At 42.9% G+C, this 22,039-nt stretch overlaps 1 protein-coding gene across 1 annotated transcript in view; it reads left to right on the forward strand.

The window, feature by feature from the left end:
* The window catches only part of LOC110503540 (glutamate receptor ionotropic, kainate 4-like), a 433,335-nt gene that overhangs the window by 351,163 nt on the left and 60,133 nt on the right, over window positions 1-22,039 (forward strand). The window contains exons 9-11 of the mRNA XM_036961231.2: window positions 9,847-10,008; window positions 13,743-13,895; window positions 15,047-15,151. Coding sequence (XP_036817126.1) covers window positions 9,847-10,008; window positions 13,743-13,895; window positions 15,047-15,151 — 420 coding nt within the window. The remainder of the gene's footprint in view (window positions 1-9,846; window positions 10,009-13,742; window positions 13,896-15,046; window positions 15,152-22,039) is intronic.

Raw genomic sequence — 22,039 nt, forward strand, 5'->3', positions numbered from 1 at the left:
TCATTTCCATCGGCTCTGTGAGATTATCCCCGCTGTCTTGTCTCGTCTGAGTCCAACTCACATGCTGTGAGGCTCATCTCTCACATACCACCAGACGAGACGACCTTAAGGAATCTTTGGCATGAACCCAGTGCCGCAAAAGTACAAGATTTGTCATCCATATTTCAGTGTTTTTTTATCTCGCCGCAAATTGTCTCTGTGTTTAGGATTCCTTACCTCGGAGCTCTTCATACAGAGAACAGCATTAATTTGTAATTGGAGTGGAATAGTTCCTTTTTTATAGTATTTCTCGCTCTGGTTTTTTGTTTCTTTTTGCCTTGTTCCACCGGGATTGGAGACAGGATGGAGATAGTGTAAAAAAATTGCATTTCATATTTTCAGCATACTGTATGCTGTACTCCGCAAAATTCATGGCGATTGCGGCCTTGTCCACTTCTAGATTTTTCAGGAGATCATGTCTCTTCCGCCTTACAAATGGGCTATTATTGTTGCAGGCTCCGCCATAATTCTCTGAATAATGGATCCGAAAGCGGTCATTTATATAATTAACACTCAGCAGAAAAGTCTACTTGTTTTTGATATATGCCCCTATTAAACAATTTCAAATAAAGGTAATACATCAACTCCCACTGTGCTGCGCTGAGGTGTACAGTAATAGAAGCATTGCATGCATTATTGCCTTCATCTCCTATGAACCCACAGGAATATGATACTGTATTACTCTCATAGCTCACGTCCCAAATAGCACCCTATCCCCTTAATAGTACACATCGTTTGACCATGGGGCACATAGGGAATAAGGTGTCATTTGGGACTGATCCATAGATACCAATTTTTACTGTTGACTAAGACAGAGGAAATGATATTCCAGGATTACCTCCGTATATAATGAGTGTGAGAGCTGTGCTGATATGTAGGGACGCTCCTTACTCCCCAGTCTTTGTAATTAAGAGGCAGCAGGACGCTTTGGAGCCACTGACTGAATTTACATGGCAATTGATATGAGCATGAAATGACTTATTGCCCAAAACACTTGCGTGAACATTCCAGCTATTAGTGTAATCACTATGCCACTAGAATTGGATTTCATTATTGCACACAGACAGAGCTGCCTGGGATGAGAAGGCATTACCGTCTTCTTCCACCGTACAAAAGGATATAATTAATTGATATTGTATCATTGGGAAAATGAATATGCCAATTTAAAGATATGATACAATATCAGGAGGCACTGGAGCCCTTGGTATTGCGCTCCAGTGGTGTCTTTGGATTGATTAGGCATAGGATGGATGTCTCTTTCCCGTTTTGCTCATCAGACATTCTTCTCATCCAGAAACCTGGAGGATGTTCCATGAGGGACCATCGTCATCACCATCAGCATCCTCAAGCTCCAGATCTGATTACCATCAACTTCCTCCAGTAGCTTCGATCACCAGCAACGTTTGCCGTTTTAAGTGGTTGAAGCCACTTGTTTTCCTTCCCATGCAGTGCGCTTTCTGTTGTACAGGAACACCTATGTGAGAATGTTGTTCATTGATTACAGCTCAGTGTTCCACACCATAGTGCCCACAAAGCTCATCACTAAGCTAAGGATCCTGGGACTAAACACCTACCTCTGCAACTGGATCCTGGACTTCCTGACGGGACGCACCCAGGTGGTAAGGGAAGCAACAACATATCTGCCATGCTGATCCTCAACACTGGGGCCCCTCAGGGGTGCATGCTTAGTCCCCTCCTGTACTCCCTGTTCACCCATGACTGCGTGGCCAAGCACAACTCCAACACCTTCATTAAGTTTGCTGACGACAACAGTGGTAGGCCTGATCACCGACAACGATGAGACAGCCTATAGAGAGGATGTCAGAGACCTGGCAGTGTGGTGCCAGGACAACAAGACAAAGAAGTTGATTGTGGACTATAGGAAAAGGAGGGCCAAATAGTCCCACATTAACATCGAGGGCTGAAGTGGAACGGGTTGAGAGTTTCAAGTTCCTTGGTGTCCACATCACAAACAAATGATCATGGTCCAAACAAACCAAGACCGTTGTGAAGAGGGCACGACAACACCTTTGTGGCATGGGTCCCCAGATCCTCAAAAAGTTCTACAGCTACACCATCGAGCACATCCTGACTGGTTGCATCACCGCCTGGTACGGCAACTGTTCGGCAACTGACCGTAAGGCACTACAGAGGGTGGTGCTTACAGCCCAGTACATCACTGGGACCAAGCTTCCTGACATCCAGGACCTATATTCTAGGCGGTGTCAGAGGAAGGCCCCAAAACATGTCAAAGACTCCAGTGACCCAAGTAATAGACTCTTCTCTCTGCTACCGCACAGCAAAAGGTACCGGAGCGCCAAGTCTAGGACCAAAAGGTTCCAAACAGCTTCTAACCTCAAGCCATAAGACTGCTGAACAATTAATCAAATGGCCACCCGGACTGTTTATATTGACCCCCCCCCCCCGCCCTCCACCTTTCTATGTAGCCTTCTTATTTGTTATTGTTATTTAATTTTCTTGTGTTACTTTTTTATTTTTTTATTTGATGTACAGTTTCAGAAGTCCCTGATGGAATGCCTCAGTGCTCTCTCTTGTGTATGGGGCCTTGAACTCGCATAACATGCAGCTACAACACCAATAAGGCTATTTCAAGTGTTTTGGCACTCAAGGACAATATCTACTCTACAAACATAACCCTGTTATAACTCCCTTGTTCAGTAGGCTACTACAACATTTCACTGCTCTCCTCCACTTGATATTACACTTAACACAACATTTCAGCGACATTTCTCAAAATGTAAATAAGCTGTGACCTTTCTTTCATTTTGAATGTCACTGAAGGTAAAAGATTATGAGGTAATTTTGGTGTCGGTCAGTTATCATGTACCTGTAGCAGATGCGTATTTAAATGCTTAGAGTAAATTCCTCTTTAGTCAAATGTCTGACATTTATTAACTTCTTGGCGCACCCATCCCGTTAGCGGGATCATTTTAAATTAAATTACACATTTTTTTTAATTTTCATGAAATCACAAGTGCAATATAGCAAAACACAGCTTAGCTTGTTGTTTATCCACAAGGCGTGTCAGATTTCCAAAAAGCTTTACAGCAAAAGCTATCCAAGCGTTTATGTTAGGACATCTCTCTCAGCAGACAAAACATTACAAATAGCTAGCAGCAAAGTAGATTGGTCACGAAAGTCAGAAAAGCAATATAATGAATTGTTTACCTTTGTTGATCTTCGGATGTTTGCACTCACGAGACTCCCAGTTACCCATTAAATATTCCTTTTGTTCGATAAAGATGATTTTTATATCCAAAATACCTCCATTTGGTTGGCGCGTTTTGTTCAGAAATCCACAGGCTCGAGCGGTCACGACGGGGCAGACAAAAACTCCAAATAGTATCCGTAAAGTTCGTAGAAACATGTCAAACGTTTTTTATAATCAATCCTCAGGTTGTTTTTACAATAAATAATCGATAATGTTTCAACCGGACCGTAGCCTTTTCAATAGGAGAGAGAGAGAAAATGTCTGCTCCATGCTGTTGCGCATGCAAAACTGCTGGCACCCAGCCATCCACTGACGCGATGTTATTGTTCTCGCTAATTTTTCAGAATAAAAGCCTGAAACTATGTCTAAAGACTGTTCACACCATGTGGAAGCCATAGAGAAAGGAATCTGGTTTATATCCCTTTAATTGGAGGGAAGGCATGCAATGGAACAGAGAGGTTCCAGGAAAAACAGCACTTCCTGGTTGAATTTTCCTCAGGTTTTTGCCTGCAATATCAGTTCTGTTATACTCACAGACAATATTTGGACAGTTTTGGAAACTTTAGAGTGTTTTCTATCCTAATCTGACAATGATATGCATATTCTAGATTCTGGGCCTGAATATTTGGGTACATTTGGGTACATTTTTCATCCAAACATCAAACTACTGCCCCCTACACTCAAGAGGTTAAAGCAGCCTTACAACCAATGCATGTCCACCTTTGATCATGGTAGGCATTCGCAGCTGTACAGCTTGCTAATGTTAACATTCGAAAGAATGGTTTTCAAAAAAAATTGTGCTAGCTTCTTACTCTGCTTAAGCTTCTTGACATTGAGCTGTACGGCTAATGCTAACATCCTTTTTTATGTTAACTTCTTGACATTGCTGCTGTTATACAATTACCCTCTCAATATGTACCGTTTGTAGAACACAATCCTATGTGCACGCTGAAGTGTAGTCTAATTCTAGCTTGGAGTATGCTTGGATGCTCCTGGAGCTTAGATTATGCAAACTCACTATAATCTTGGCACTTCCATCCTATTTGAGAAAACTAGATCAATGGAAACAGGGACAAGTCTGAGTTTCCTTCAAAATAAGGTTAGATTTTGTGTGTTTGCATAGCTTACCAAATACAGTATGTCACACAAAGGGTCCTTATTAATGGAAGATTACCTGACAGGCATTGAAATTGTGTTAGATTCTATATATTTACAAAAATATGTGTTCCTTAGCAAGTTTGCTCAGCATTACAAAACAAATAGTTTTTGATAGATAGCAGGAGAAGGAGTCTAGCTGTGTGGCCCCTGTTGGTGGGACCCAAGCAGCAGTGTGACAGTGTGTGTTGTCCCTGACAGTGCACAACAGCAAGGTAACAGCCAGGTCTCTGGGGAGCTCATTATTCAGCTCTCAGCTTGGATACACCACAACAAACAGAATGTGTGTAGGCATGTGCCTGCCTGTCTGCGGCGTGCATGCATTTGTCTGCACGCATGTGTGTGTCTGTTAGTTTGCCTGTGTTATTAAGAGAGTCCAAGAGGTGCCAGCAGGTGAACAGCGGGTTGGCTCAGCTCCTCGTTTCTGATTGATCTCCAGGTGACAGGCTGTGTCGGGGGCCCATCGCCAGCCAGTCAGCACCTCACCCAGCACCCCTCACTGGCTGCCAAGGCCCGACGCGGGGCAGCTGGAGGCCACCGGGGCCAGCCTCTGTCTTTATGCTGCTCTTTATGCAAGCAGGGATGTGTGTACGATTGTGTGTGTGACTGTGAGGGGGTCGGAGGGGGTTGCGGGTCAGGAAAGGAAAGGTGGGTGGTTGGGTGGGGTTTGTGTGTGCGCGCATGTACACGTGTGTACAGTGCCTTCAGAAAACTCTGTCAAGTTTGTTGTTGATCATTGCTAGACAGCCATTTTCAAGTCTTGCCGTAACTACGAGACTCAGGAACATTCAATGTCATCTTGGTAAGCCACTCCAGTGTATATTTGGCCTTGTTTTTAGGTTATTGTCTGGCTGAAAGGTGAATTTGTCTCCCAGTGTCTGTTGGAAAGCATACTGAACCATGTTTTGCTCTAGGATTTTGCCTGTCCTCAGATCTATTCCATTTATTTTTATCCCAAAGAAAACTCCCTAGTTTGATGACAAGCATACCCATAACATGATGCAGCCAGCAATATGCTTGAAAATATGAAGAGTGATGTGTTGTGTTGGATTACATTTTTTTTATTTAGTGCCCTATTGCAAACAGGATGCATGTTTTGGAATATTTATATTCTGTACAAGCTAATTCTATCTTGGAGTATGCTTGTAGTATCTACAATGTTGTTGATCCATTTTCTCCTATCACAGCCATTAAACTCTGTAACTGTTTTAAAGTCACCATTGGTCTCATGGTGAAATCCCTGAGCGGTTTCCTTACTCTCCGGCAACTAAGTTAGGAAGGATGCCTGTATCTTTGTTGTGATTGGGTGTATTGATACACCATCTAAAGTGTAATTAATAACTTCACCATGTGGGATATTCAATGTGTGCTTTTTAAAATTTTGACCCATTGACCCATTGTGAGGCCTTTGGTAAGGCTTTGTGGTTGAATCTGAGTTCACTATTCAACTGAGGGACATTACAGATTATATGTATGGGGTACAAAGATGAGGTAGTCATTCAAAAATCATATTAAATACTTACTGACTGAAGCATTTTAGCTTTACTTAAAAAAAATAAAAAAAATTGTAAAAAAATGTCCACTTTGACATTATGGGCTATTGTGGATAGGCCAGTCACACAAAATCTAAATGTAATCCATATTAAATTCAGGCTATAACACAACAAAAGGTGGAAAAAGTCAATGGGTGTGAATACTTTCTGAAGGCACTTTCGGTTTTATTAGGTACACGAAAATGGATAGCTCCTACAGATGGTGAGTCACGTTGCCGTGGCATCCCCAAACCATCCCACTACCACTCCCATGCTTGACTGTTGGTATAAGGTTCTTACTGTGGAATGCTTGTTTGTTTGGTTTTCGGCGGTTATAATGGACCCATGTCATCCAAAAAGTTATACTGTTGACTCATCTGTCCATGGAACCTTCTTCCAAGATTATTGATGATCATCCAGGTGCTTCCAGGTGGTTTTTGGCAAACTTGAGTCAACGTTTTGGACGAGATGGGTCCCATTATGTCTAGCGAAAACCAAAAACTGCATTCCACAGTAAGAACCTCATACCAACAGGTCAAGCATGGTGGTGGTAGTGAGATGGTTTGGAGATGCTTTTGCTGCCTCAGGACCTGGAGGACTTTCCTTAATAGAACGAACCGTGAATTCTGCTCTGTATCAGAGAGTTCTACAGGAGAATGTCAGGCCCATCCGCCTGTGTGCTGAAGCTGAAGCGCAGCTTGGTCGTGCAGCAAGACAACGATCCAAAACACACAATCAAGTCTACATGGAAATGATTAAAAAGCAACACATTTGACGTTTTGGAATGGCCTAGTCAAAGTCCAGAGCTTATCCCACTGAGAGGTTGTGGCAGAACTTGAAATGAGCAGTTCATGATTGAAACACACATGTCGTTGAGTTAAAGTAGTTCTGCATGCAAGAGTGGGCCAACATTTCTCCACAGCGATGTGAGAGGCTGATCAACAACTACAGGAAGCATTTGGTTGCAGTCATTGCAGATAAAGGTGGCACAACCAGTTATTGAGGGCAAGGGGGCAATTGCTTTTTCACACAGGGGAATTGGGTGTTGCATAACTTTGTTAATTAAATAAATAAAATAAGTATACATTTTTAGGGTTTATTGTTAAACTCAGGTTCACTTTATCTAATATTCGGTTTACTGATAGCATTTAGTATAAAAAAATATGGAAAAATAGAGAAAATCAGAAAGGGGTCAAATGCGTTTTCATGGCACTGTACACCACTTGTGCTAGCTAGATTTCTCCAGATGCCGCCAGTGGATATTTGGTGACCTTGTGTTTCATGTGTTTGACTGCACCCAGGAGGGGCATACTTAATGACCAGCTCGTTTGCACAGGCTTCTCTCCTAATGATCTATTAAAGTGCACTTGAAGAGTAATTATGGGTCCTCTCCCATTGGGCTTGTCGGGGTACACTGGGGACAAGTGATGGGAAGATCATGAAACTGTCACCAGTGTGCAGATGGTAGTCAATAAAGGTGTGGTGAGGACTATAACTCAAATGTCCTAATGTTGTTACCCTTTACACTTGTACCCATATACGGGTTGAAAATTGCAGATTTGGACACTGGTAAGCACCTAAATAGGAACCGTAAATGTAAAGCGCACATCAAATCAACAGTGTAATGTTGTGTCAGGTGAACTGTTGTCCTCATCTTTAGTTGAATACTTTTCACATAATTCCAAACGGTTCCCTTTTAATTGCTACCGTGGTTATGCATATACTTGTTATATTTCTTCTGTAAGAAACATTTAAATGTAGCTGTGTCCATATAGGCCAATTCCCACAAGTGTAAAGGGTCAAAGAAAGCGAAGTGAATTGGTGTGTCTGTGTAAAATGTACTCCACTCGTCATTGTTTTTTTATAGTTGCCATATAAGAAGGGTCAGCGCCCAAAGATTATGCTATTTTCAGAATTAAATATATTGATGATAAATATTGAAGGTGATTAAATGCTTTAAGATGTGGGGGGTAGTTCCCGTTGTACTAAGGGCTGTGAAAAACAACACGATCCATGTTGGAAATGTTCTCATGAATTAATGAATGAATAAATTAATCTTTCGGCATGTTTATTTTGATACTCATTCATAAAGAATTAGGCACGGAGAAAACACTGTTTCAAGCTCAACTCAGCTTTCCTTTCATCAAGTGCTGTGTGTTTCACTCCTCAATATCAGAGTTCTCAATGTCCTGAATATACTTGGCTGAAAGTGCAGAAACAATCTGCCAAGAGTTTGCCTCGAAAATATCAAAACATCGGAAGCTAGTAGCATTAGCTTCGATATTGGTGCAGCGAATCGCCTTAAACTTTAAATCAGATACAGAGACAACATGGCTAGGAGAGAGTAAATAAAAAAGAGCTGTGTCACCACTAAATGGGATTGTATTATTGGTCTAGATAGGGAAGACATAAGGCTGCCAGTTTGCATTGCGGTCTGTAGCTAGTAATGCTAAAGGAGTTCACCAGGGGCTTTCTCCTGTCCTGTTCTCACACAGGGGCTCTGATGAAAAGACTGGATGTGTTCCAAATGGCACTCTATTCCTTACAGGCCCTGGTCAAAGGTAGTGCACTACATAGGGTGCCATTTGCCAGTCACAGTTTCCTTTCGTCTCTCCTGTAGTGCCCGTCATGCCTTCCTCCTAACTCCCACAACTCTCTGTTCTCTCTATCTCAATTTTTCTTCTCCTCTCCCTCTTCTGTCTCTCTTCCTCTCTCACCTCCATGACACTTTTCTCTCTTTCTCTCTTAGTCTCTTTCCTTCCTCAACTCTCTGTCTCACAATAATCCAGCCCAACACCTATCCTTCATTCCGCCGTGGCCTGCTCACCTTCTCCTACTGTGCTAGTGTTTGTTGTAAGAGCACCAGAGTCTAGTTGGGCTTTGATCTAGTGCTGCAGAGGAACCCGCTAACACGCTAATTTATCTAAGCCCTGGGATTTGAAAGGCTACTGCCGGTGTCTTGTGAGGTTCTTGTTCTCAGCGGTATTCTTTTCCCACTCAACTCACCAGCCCCAAACCCCCTTATTGAGGATTGGACACATGCTCGCACACATGCACACAGACACACACACAAACACGCATGCAAGCACACTCATGCTTGCACGCGCACACACACACACACACACACACACACACAGACTCAGCACAGACACAAACACACACCCTCCTGCCCTCTAAGCTCCTCTTCTCCCCTACTTTCCACAGTAGAGTAGTCTGTCTCTGTCTGAACTGTCTGAAGCCTGGGCACTTTTCCTCCTCTCCTCTCCTCTCCTTTTCCTCCTCTCCTCTTTATGTATCATATCTGTCCCTGGGCCCAGTGAGGTGACAGGCGGTTTCACCGTTATAGACTGTAGTGCTGGCACTGACACCTGAAGGTGACTAGGCTGATATCTCTATTGACCTTCTGATGACGTCCTCCCTACCGCTCGGGAGCAACCAGACTGATCAAAGTAGATGTTGTTTTTCATCCAAGCACATTTCCATGGGTTTGTTCCAGGCGGCACACACATGCCCACGCACAAATGAATATGCACTAAACTACTAAATGAGCACATGCACACACACACGCCACCACATTTCATGCACACACACACGCCACCACATTTCATGCACACCCCACACACACTCTCTGAAGGAATTAGGAATCTTAATCATCCAGAAAAAATGAACTTAACATAGTAAAACTTCAAGTAAATCAATGAAATTGGGGCTAAACGTATCAGATTAGCATGTGCCCTTTTTCCTGACATTGATTCAATATTCCATTCAATCAGATATCTCCACGTATTGCAGCCACTAAACGTGATTTATGTCGGAAATGTCCAAGCCTTTGTCATACACGTACCTAATACCATTATACCTTTGACCCTCTGACTCCTCCCTCTGCAGGAATTCTCTCTGCTGCGATTGGATGACGTGCCCAGTGAGCGGGTGAACATTCTGGGCTTTTCCGTCTTCAACCGAACACATCCATTTTTCCAGGATTTCCTCCTCAGCCTCAACCGTTCCTGGCAGGAAAACTGTGACCACGCCCCCTTCGCCGGCACACCGGTGAGACCAGGGTTCAGATTTATGTAGAACAGAGATGATTGTCTAGCAGCTAGACAATCATTTCTGATCTACAAAACATCCTGAATTTCTATCTGAAGGTTCTGTAGTGTTGCAGGTAGAAATGTAACAAATAGACCTGATGATTCCTAATCGTACTGTAGCATGTACACTTCGAAATTCAGCTCTATTAGTTGCATTTCAATCTGCAACCAAACAGAGGGTTCAGATATGTATGCAGAACAGATATTATTATCTAGTACATTGTTTCTTAATCCTGGTCCTGGGAACCCAAAAAGGTGCACATTTTAGTTTTTGCATTAAGCACTACAAACCTGATTCCACTAATCAGAATTTAATGATGAGTTGATTTGTGGAATCAGGTGTGTAGTGTCAGGACAAGGATTAAGAAACACTGACGTAGCGTTTAGATTTAGGGAAAGGATCCTCTCCCTTTGTTATATATCTATCTGCAAAAGTTTCATCCTCCTGAATACACCCCAGCTCTTTTCCCATATTATACAGTATCCCTACACATGCGAATGTTAGAATGTTAAGGCTTGAAGTCTTTCTATGCCTTTAACAACATCTACTTTGATATCCCGAAGTTCAGTTGTCTGTGTAGTCGTTAATTAGTCAAATAAAATGTAATTGCCACATGGTTATTAAATGAACCCAATTCACCATACCATTGTGTCAACGAGAAGTGTACAAGAGTATTTGTTTAATTTGACATCCAACAGACAGCAACGAGTAATTCATTAATTGGGTTTATTGAATTTTTGTTTCTTAATGGGCTGAGATCCCGCTAACGGGATCGATATGACAACAGCCAGTGAAAGTGCAGGGCGCCAAATTCAAACAACAGTTATCTCATAATTAAAATTCCTCAGACATACAAGTATTTCACACCATTTTAAAGATACACTTCCTGTTAATCCCACCACAGTTTCCGATTTCAAATAGGCTTTACAGCGAAAGCACCACAAATGATTATGTTAGGTCAGAGCCAAGTCACAGAAAAACTCAGCCATTTTTCCAGACAAAGAGTGGAGTCACAAAAATCAGAAGTAGAGATAGAATTAATCACTAACCTTTTGATGATCTTCATCAGATGACACTTATAGGACTTCATGTTACACAATACATGTATGTTTTGTTCGATAAAGTTCATATTTATATCAAAAAATCTCAGTATACATTGGCGCGTTATGTTCAGTAGTTCCAAAAACATCCCGTGACTTTGCAGAGAGCCACATCAATTTACAGAAATAGTCATCATAAATGTTGATGAAAATACAAGTGTTATGCATGGAACTTTAGATACACTTCTCCTTAATGCAACCGCTGTGTCAGATTTTTTTTTTTTAAACGTTATGGAAAAAGCAAACCATACAATAATCTGAGTACGGCGCTCAGAGACCAAAACAACCCAAACAGATATCCACCATGTTGGAGTCAACAGAGGTCAGAAATAACATTATAAATATTCACTTATCTTTGATGATCTTCATCAGAATGCACTCCCAGGAATCCCAGTTCCACAATAAATGTTTGTTTTGTTTGATAATGTCCATCATTTATGTCCAAATAACTCCTTTTGTTAGCGAGTTCAGTTCACAAATCAAAATTCATGACAAGCATTCACTAGGAGCAGACGAAAAGTCAAAAAGTTCCTTTACAGTCCGTAGAAACATGTCAAACGAAGTATAGAATCAATCTTTAGGATGTTTTTAACATACATCTTCAATAATGTTCCAACCGGAGAATTCCTTTGTCTGTAGAAATGCAATGGAACGAGCGTCACAAGCTCATGGCAGAGCCCTGACTCATTCCCTTCTCCATCGCCCCCACTTCACAGTAGAAGCATCAAACAAGGTTCTAAAGACTGTTGACATCTAGTGGAAGCCTTAGGAAGTGCAACATGACCAATATCCCACTGTATCTTCAATTGGGAATGAGTTGAAAAACGACCAACCTCAGATTTCCCACTTCCTGGTTAGATTTTTTTCTCCAGTTTTTGCCTGCCATATGAGTTCTGTTATACTCACAGACATCATTCAAACAGTTTTAGAAACGTCAGAATGTTTTCTATCCAAATATACTAATAATATCTTAGCGTCTGGGACTGAGTAGCAGGCAGTTTACTCTGGGCACCTCTGGACACCTTATTCATCCAAGCTACTCAATACTGCCCCCAGTCAAGAAAGATTTTGAAAAATCAATGGCTGCTGTTTTTAGAAACCAGTAGTTTTTCTGTAGTTGTTTTTTCCCCTCTTAATTAGGAGTTATCTTTAATTGATCACAGGATGTTTTGTAGTCTATCAGATAGAGCAGTGGAGGGATAACAGCTCTGAGCCCCTAGTATAACGAGAGAGTGAGAGATCTATGCCTTCTCTCCCTGCTATTCATCTGCGGTGTCCCAGGGAGCTTTCATATCAGGTTTCATTTTTAAAGATCCCTCTCTCTTAGCTGTACAACGTCATGGAATGAGATAGTTGGAGGGGTGGAAGAGAGGGAGGTGAGGAAGAATGGTAGACATTTTGAGATAAGTCCACACCCCAGGCCATTTGTTTTGTAGATCCAGTTATATGCCTCAATCCACAATATGGATCTACACAACCGATGGCGTGAGATGTGGATTCATTTTGACATTAGACTACTTTTGAAATCTGAAAACATCTGACCTACTTTGAAGGTCACATGGTGCATAATCTTGATTTATGATCGGGAAGTTGCTGTCATCAACTTTCCCTCCAGTAATCCAATTGACACTGAACCACTGTACACACTCGCTGTTGTGTACAGTATACCTTGTTGCCTATAGCGCAGTCCAGTTCAACATTGGCTTATGCAAGGAGGATATGTATTATAATTGCTATGGGCCTTACTGTATATGGTGCTCATTGTTTACTATACAGCACAATCATCTATATAGTCCCATATCAATATGCACAACAGTTCAGGGCCATTAAGGCCTTAGTACTTTATTATACAGACATATAACGGTGAAATACTCCCTCTCTCCCGTGTATAATCTATGACATCATGCATGTTAATTGTCTTTACATACACAGATGGGGCCTGTATGTTTATTTATTTTATTTAAGTAGGCAAGTCAGTTAAGAACAAATTCTTATTTACAATGATAGCCTACGAACAGTGGGTTAACTGCCTTGTTCAGGGGCAGAACGACAGATTTTTTATCTTGTCAGCTCGGGGATTCAATCTAGCAACCTTGCGGTTACTGGCCCAACGCTCTAACCACTAGGCTACCTGTATGTAAACAGTCTACAGAAGAAGAAAAAATCCCCCTTCCTGCGCTTCCGCCTCCACTCCGACAAATGTGTGGTAATTGGAATGGCCAGGGCTTGCCAGCTCCAGTAGGGGTGAAAGTGGAGGGGCTTTTTTTCCAGTTTGTCAGCACATCAGAGGATCCTAATGAGCTCATGTAATATTTGACTGCTGAATGGCATTCTGGTGCTCGCTTGTTTTAACCCATCACTGACCAAGTAGAGCGGGCGTCAGGGAGGATGGAAGAACGGTGTGTGTTTGTGACAGCATATCCCTCCTTTTCTTCCTTCCCTCGCTCCCTTTTTTTCTTCTCTCTCTCAATTCAATTCAATTCAAGGGGCTTTATTGGCATGGGAAACATGTGTTAACATTGCCAAAGCATTGCATTTGCATTTGCCAAAGCCAAAGCAATGTTTCTCTCTCTTTCTCCCTCTCTCTCTCAGCTCTCGTCGGCGCTGCTGTTTGACGCAGTGCACGCGGTGGTTGCGGCGGTCCAGGAGCTCAACCGTAGCCAGAACGTGGGCGCCACACAGCTCTCCTGCAAGTCCTCCAAGATCTGGGAGCATGGCACCAGCCTCATGAACTACCTGAGGATGGTAAGGGTGCCCCACTCTGGATAGGAGAGGAATGGCATGCTGCTGTTTGTCTGTTTAAGATTAGGATTAGGTTAATCTTTTGTGGAGTTTAGTTAGACTGCAGTGCACACTGTGATATACAGTATGCTCCCAAGTCTGTTGGTTAACATTATACTAAAAGCCATTGGGTGTGCATTTTTGCAGTGAATATTCAGCCAGCAGAACCATATCCCCCTAATCCTTACCTTACTGTTTGGTCTACCAGCTGAATATATTTATATATATTTATATGTCTGTATTTATATTTAGATATAAATCCTCTAACCCTTCTCTTACCACTGGTCATACAGTCAATCATATTGTCACATTAACTTGGGACACTGCTAGCCTGGTCCGAGAACTGTATGTGCTGTCATTGATACACCTAAGATCATAGGTTGATGGCCAGACTGTACAAACAGCTCTGGGATCAGGCTAGGTGACAGCCCCTGTTCCTTCCTTAGTAGCCTACAGCAGGGAGGAGGGAGTTAGAGACTGGTTGACTGGCTGTCATACTGTAATGTTCATATTCCCTCATTAGGAATAAATGTCCTGTGAGTGAGCTATCAAGACACTAGAATGTGACATGTATTGAATTTCAGACTGTTTTTTTTCTTCAGTAAAAGCAAATGAGTCATCTGTTGTCATTTAGATGTTATACCACCATCATTTTGTTTGATACTCCCTCGTATCGATCATACTGCTGGTTTCTCAGTATCGGATTATGGGGTGTCTTGAGGTTTTGTTTCCCATTTGGATAATTGACTCGTAACTCCATCCATTGAATGATTTCAGTTAGTCAACAAGGAACTAATGCCCGACCGAACCCAGCCATGCCTGCGACATTACTGACAGACCTGGGTTCAAACAATATTTGTTTTTCTTTCAAATACTTGGGACCGTCGGATTGAGCCAGGCCTGCAGTGCCGGATCAACAGTTTACCCTTTTGGGGAACTGGAACATTGGTTCTCTCACGCAAGGCATGCTCAATCCAGAGCAACTGAAGGATTTCAAAGCAAACTAATATTATTTGAACCCCGATTTCTGGCCCCAAATGTGAAACAGATCATTTGAAATGCCTTAATAACATGGGACTTTTCTCTCTTGTTCTCCCTCTCTCTCTCTTGGATAGGTAGAATTGGAAGGACTAACGGGCCACATTGAATTCAACAGCAAAGGCCAGCGGTCCAACTACGCCCTACGGATCATGCAGAACAGTAGAGACGGCCTAAGGCAGGTAAAGTAACTCTCCCGTTCATACAGTGTTACAGTACAAGGTTTCACCCGGGCGCAGGCCTATTCTTCGCAGGCCTACCACTACCCCAGCCCTGCAATGGATGGGACTTCTGTGTGAAGCACTCCCTTACGTAATAGAGCTCTACGGTGCAGCGGGGAGCCATGATAACGTATTCAATTGTTGTTTGGTCATAGAAATATCCCCTTGACCCGCATGATTTGAAGTGCAGAGGTGTCCAAAACCACTTCGAGTGCACTATTAAATATTTAGAATGCAATTTGGACGGGAGCAGGAGATGCGTCTGAATTTGATGGAAAGCAAAAGAAAAAAAGGTTTTAATCTTGTTTTTCATTGACTGTTTTTGGTCTCCATTTCTGAGTGTCTTACTCTAAATTAGTATAGAGTTTTCAACAGTGGTCCTGAGTTTGGAAGAGTTAGTAGGGAAAGTGTGATATTATAATGTATTGTTGCCTTCCCGGACTTCACCTCAATTCACAAACCTGCGTAAATACATTTTGCAGTAGGACTTGATGTTGATTCCATGTTGAGACTTACATTGCGTGGCTACAGTATGCATTTGACGAGCCATCTGTAATGACTGATTCTGGCCTGGCACTGTGCATGATCCAAGTCAAACATCTTTTGGCCTTGCCACATCTCTTGAATCTGTAAATCTCACAATCGTTCCAGTGCTCTTACAATGGATGTCGCCTACTAAACGTGCTGCGCTCTAGCTACTTAAAGAAAAAAATCCACCCAAAACCACCCATTCCTTTAGTTTATAGTGTTAAATAACACTAATATGTGAGAGCAATATTTTTTGTGAACTAATGTTGGATTTTGGCGTTATAATAAGGTTTGTAGGTTCATGGAAAATTGCAATTGGTCGACAGTCTGCTGGGCGGGGCATTATTCGTTCCTTTATTCATTGGATTCTTATCAACTTTCTCAAATATATCTGTCAACGGCACCATGCAATGCACCCTGGACTAAAGAGGCAGATAAAAATGTGCTAGACCCTCTGTTAAATTACACATTTCTCCAGGTAGGAATATCGCAAAAATATGATTAACTCCTCCCGAGTTATGACATTCCCCAGTATTGAAATCTGACATGTATCTAAAAATCGCGATCTAAAAGTCGTATTCCTATTAACTTCCAGTGTATTGAGAGCGACTTTATCACAGTGCTACGTCATACCGGCTGGATATCTGCCTGCTTGAACACCAATAACTCAGATACACGTGAAAACATGAAATGACCCAGGGAATCAATAGAAAATAACACAGAGATGCAACAATATAACATTCAAAATGGGTGAACCGTTCCTTTAATGCTTCTACTTTTGGCCCCAGATTCTGTTGGCTGCACATGAAGAGTTATTTTATCCCTGAGACGGCTGTCTTTGAGATAAACGCTGGCATTGATATTGTATCTTTGTGTTCTGTGATGTCCGGCCTTGCAGCGGAGGGAGAAGTGGGCTGAGACACAGCTCTCGTATAGCAGGTAGTACTTTAGTCTCAACAAGTTCGCAGCATGTCCCGGAGCACCTGTCCTTGTATGACCTTTCCCCCCACTCTGTAGCACCCCTCCTCCTCCCTCCCACAACTCCACTATTATCAATTCTCCATTGACTGCACCTATGGCACCTTACTCCACATAAATGAATAAAGCACTAGTACTAGCCTGATCCCAGATCTGTTAGTGCTGTATAGCCAACTCCCAAGGTTAGTGTTATGCCAATTGGCTATATGTTTTGCAATAGAAGTTGGCTATACAACATAAACAGATCTGGGACCAGGCTATACTGTAGCAGCACCACCTCTCCCCCTCTATTCCTGTCTATTCACCACTGGCTGTGGCACCTAAGGGACTTTACTCCACAGAATGTCCTAAAGCACTACTCACCCTCCTACTCCCTTTGCTTCACACGTAACAGTGTTTGTGGGTTACTGGTCGTCTCGGGAGTCGAGAGGGTGAACTTCTCTGAATGTTAGACATGAATGCTAGATGGTAGCTGACAAGGTGTAGACTTTATTGAACGTTGACTTCAACCTCTGTCTTACTGTATCTCTTCAAGGTCACGTATCTCGATACATCTCATGTCTCTACTTCTCTATCCAATAATAGTTATCCTCAGAACTTTGAAAATTCCCATCACCTGCCACTCAGAAATGTTAATGCGATTCAGAAAATGATGACTATATACTGGTAATATGCATTATTAACCAAAAGGTTGCTGGAGCGAATCCCCGAGCTGACAAAGTACAAATCTGTCGTTCTGCCCCTGAGCGAGGCAGTTAACCCACTGTACACCGGGCGCCGATTACGTAGTTGTCGATTAAGGCAGCCCCCCGCACCTCTCTGATTCAGAGGCGTTGGGTTAAATGCGGAAGACTCATTTCAGTTGAATGCATTCAGTTGTACAACTGACTAAGTATCCCCCCTTTCTTTTTCATTATTGAATATATTTTTATTTGACAGGTCTTATTTGTACCTCGCAGGCGAACGGAGCTTTATCCACCCATAATAACTGTCTATATGCAAGGTGCTGGATTCCAAACTGTCTGGAATATAATATACATTATTTATATGCCTTTTAGCAGACACATTTATCCAATGGAACTTACGTGCACTTATGTGCAAACATACATTTTCCTATGTGGCCCCAGAAGGAATCGAACCCACAACCCTGGCGTTGCAAGCGCCATACTCTACCAACTGATCCACATAGTAATCCACCTCCCACCAGTCATTCAGACAGATCACGATATCTAGTCTAATGTGATGATTTCAATCAGAAGTACACCACGTGATATGTGGACGCCTGCTCGTCGAAAATCTCATTCCAAAATCATGGCGTTAATATGGAGTTGGTCCCCCCTTTGGTGCTATAACAGCCTCCACTCTTCTGGGAAGGCTTTCGACTGTGGGCTAAGATGTTAGTGAGGTCGGTCACTGATGTTGGGCGATTAGGCCTGGCTCGCAGTCTGCAGTCTGCGTTCCAATTCATCCTAAAGGTGTTCGATGGGGTTGAGGTCAGGGCTCTGTGCAGGCCAGTTAAGTCCTTCCACACCGATCTTTACAAACCATTTCTGTATGGACCTTGCTTTGTGCACAGGGGCATTGTCATGCTGAAACTGGAAAGGGCCTTCCCCAAACTCTTGCCACAAAGTTCGAAGCACAGAATCGCCTAGAATGTCATTGTATGCTTTAGAGTTAAGATTTCCCTTCACTGGAACTAAGGGCCTAGCCCGAACCATGAAAAACAGCCCCAGACAATTATTCCTCATCCACCAAACTTTACAGATGGCACAATGCATTGGGGTAGGTAGCATTCTCCTGGCATCCGCCAAACCAAGATTTGTCCGTCAGACTGCCAGATGGTGAAGCATGATTCATCACTCAAGAAAATGCATTTCCACTGCTCCAGAGTCCAATGGCAGTGAGATTTACACCACTTCAGCCGCCCCTTGGTTTTGTGCATGGTGATCTTAGGCTTGTGTGCAGCTGCTCGGCTATGGAGACCCATTTCATGAAGCTCCCGACGAACAGTGAGTGCTGCAACTGAGGACAAGCGATTTTTATGTGCTACGCGTTCTGTTAGCTTGTGTGGCCTACCATGTTTTTCAGCAGCAGGGACTGGGAGACTAGTCATGTTTGAGGGAAATATGAATGGAGCAAAGGACAGAGAGTTGCTTGATGAAAACCAGCTCCAGAGCGCCCAGGACCTCAGAATGGGGCTATGGTTCACCATACAATAGGACAACGACCCTAAGCACACAGTCAAGTCAACGCAGGAGTGACTTCGGGACAAGTTTCTGAATGTCCAGAGCCCGGACTTGAACCCGATCAAACATTACTGGAGAGACTTGAAAATAGCTGGGCAGTGACGCTCCCCATCCAACCTGACAGAGCTTGAGAAGATCTGCAGAGAAGAATGGGAGAAACTCCCCAAATACAGGTGTGCCAAGCTTGTAGCGTCATACCCAAAAATAATCGAGGCTGTAATCGCTGCCAAAGGTGCTTCAACAAATTACTGAGTAAAGGGTCTGAATAGTTATGTAAATGTGATATTTGATTTTTAAATAATTTTTATTATAAGTTGCAAACATTTCTAGAAACCTGTTTTTGCTTTTTTCATTATGTGTGTGTGTGTACATTGGTGAAGGGGTAAGAACTATTGTATCAATTTTAGAATAAAGCTGTAACGTAACAAAAAGTGGAAAAAGTCAAGGGGTCTGAATACTTTCCGAATGCACTGTTTAATCGCTCCCTGCCAGTAATGGTCATTGGATGAGACAAGGCGTTAGATGCTGGTTAGAGGCCTGGGGAGCGGGGTTGTTTGTTTAGTTCTCGAACACCTCCCACATGCTGATGTGATAGGTCTGTTTTAGCCTGGCACCAGTCAGAGTTGTGAATGTCTTGGCAGGGACTGGGAAGGTGATGCCAGAGCTGGCTGGCTGCCTGGCCCACACACATATACACACGCATGTACACATACACATCCATTCCTTGTGTTATTTTTACTATTTATTCCTAGTGTTATTAAAAAAAAATGATTCTACTATTTATTTTTCTTTTCTCTCTGCATTGTTGGGAAGGGCCCTTAAGTCAGCATTTCACTGTTAGTCTACACCTGTTGATTTACAAAGCATATGAAAAATACGATTTGATTTGATACACACACACACACACGCAAAGACAGAAACACTTGCATGCACATTGCACACACACACATCCAGCTCTTTACTTGTGTACTGTATCCACATCATACTTTGACACACATGCTGCAGACTGTTCAGTTTTGGAAATATACAGTAGCTCCACCCACGCTGTCTCTACAGACCATGATATGAGCTGAGAGGGAGAGGTCTTTAAAAATGGAAGCTGATATGAAAGAGCTCCTTGGAACACTGCAGATGAAGAGCAGGGAATGAACGTGTTGTGAACACTGCCCCTCTCTCTTTTTCTCCCTTTCTCTCTCGTGCTCTCTCTCTCTCGCTCTCACTCTATTTCTCTCTCTATCTCTCTCTTCCTCTCTTTCTCTGTGTAACTGGCAGAATTCCCCAGACCCCCACAGCTATTGGCATCCGTATTCCATTCAGTCCTGTGGCTGCTCTGATTTGGGGGCCCGGGGGACAACGTGAGAGGTACGGCTCCAGAGTCCAATCATTCCCCAAAGTGAATTTCTCTGGCAGGCGTTTCACATATCTGAACTGTGCATTTCTTGGAAAAACACATCAGTTACTGCTCTGTCAGAAACTGTTTATCATGGGAAGCTGTGGCGGCATGACAAGCATCTTCAGTTAAGATGTCATTTGCCTTTACCCCAACTTAGAGCCATTATGGCTGATGAAGAGTGATAGCGATGGTAGTTTTTGAGGTAGGCCCTTGCTAAGACATACAATTTCAAAGCAATTTTGCGAAATATTGTGTTAGTTTGTCTCGCTTTATTATGACAGCAGATATATGGCTCGGGATATTGTTCATAGTTCTGCGTATATAAAGCGCCTATAAGAATAATGTTCATTCATAATAGATATTTGTTTCACAAAATATTACAGTAATACACTGACGGTCAAATAAAATCTTTGCATTCTTCAAAAAAGAAAGAAAATTAAGCATCCTGCATGGTTTAGACACAGTGACTGTCCTTCCCTTTGCCCCTCGACTAGTGGGTGAATTTCCCACAATCCCTTGTGCTCCCACTCACAGACAGTGATGCCAGTGATCAATCATCATCTCAGTTTATAGTATGGCACTCCCTAGCCCCCATCACACATACAGTGTACACGCACACATACAGTTGGAATGGCTCATATTTTGGGGTATAATTGGCTGTAATCCTGGCCACCCATTGTTTGATCTGTGTGTGTATGTGTGTGTGTGTGTGTGTGTGTGTGTGTGTGTGTATGTGTGTGTGTGTGTAATGAGCTGTACAGTATAAAGCAAACTTAGCTCTGTGGGGCCCTACACAGGTCTTCAGTAGGATTAAGCTGTAAACACAGTTTTTTGAGATTTATATCTATTTATATTTATAACCTGCTCTGTTAATGCAGACATAACTCAGCCCTTGCTTCTTACAAGTTACAACGTAGTGTTGTTTGGGAGGTAGAAATATGAGAACAATAACATCACTTTTATGGGGTGCTTTGTTCGGCTGGCGGCTAAGGGCCTGTTGAATGATCTCTTTGACATTGGTCCACAAAGGAGCCCTGTGTGCATGCGTGTGCGAGCTATGGGCCTTGCTTGTTAGGGCCTAATGCCAGCCTCTACTCTCTGCCAGGCTGGCGTGTGTCTGACAGCCGGCTGGGCAGTGGGCACACCTCTGGGCCAAAGAACAGACCTGCCTGCCATGCTTCACCACCACTGTCGACCCAGTCCAGCCGCTCCCTTCCCCCCACGCTTCCATGCCTCCATGTAGGCTCTCCACGGATGGATCTCCATTGTTTTTATTGTGCTCATCGACAGACAGCAGCGAGCCAGCTATTAATTAGAGTGAGAGTGGATGCTGGACTAATTGCAGGCAGCGACAGGCTGTTAGTGTAGCTCTCGGGTTTATTTGTTATTGTGTCTCTGTCTTCTACAGGGGGTTTGGTTGGTTGGTTGGCTGAGAGAGAGAGAGGATAAGAGAAGTGTGAGGCCTCTTCCTGGCGAGGGGCGATTTGCTAATTAATTTTGGTAATGGAGGCTGTTCATCAAGGCCTTGGACTGAAGCACCTGAGCAAAGGGGAAGAGACACCATGATAGGGCTGCAGAGTGGGGAGGTGTTTTTACAGTCTTTAATGCTTTACATTTCTTTTACTTTACAAAACTTGGGGCTCCAAGTAAAAGCACCCGCGGACCAAATTCGGCCCTCGGACCGTTGTTGATGTGAGTCAGAGT

Source organism: Oncorhynchus mykiss, chromosome 24 (genome assembly GCF_057628025.1).
Source record: "Oncorhynchus mykiss isolate SJ-2025 chromosome 24, ASM5762802v1, whole genome shotgun sequence".
NCBI classification, from domain to species: Eukaryota; Metazoa; Chordata; class Actinopteri; order Salmoniformes; family Salmonidae; genus Oncorhynchus; species Oncorhynchus mykiss.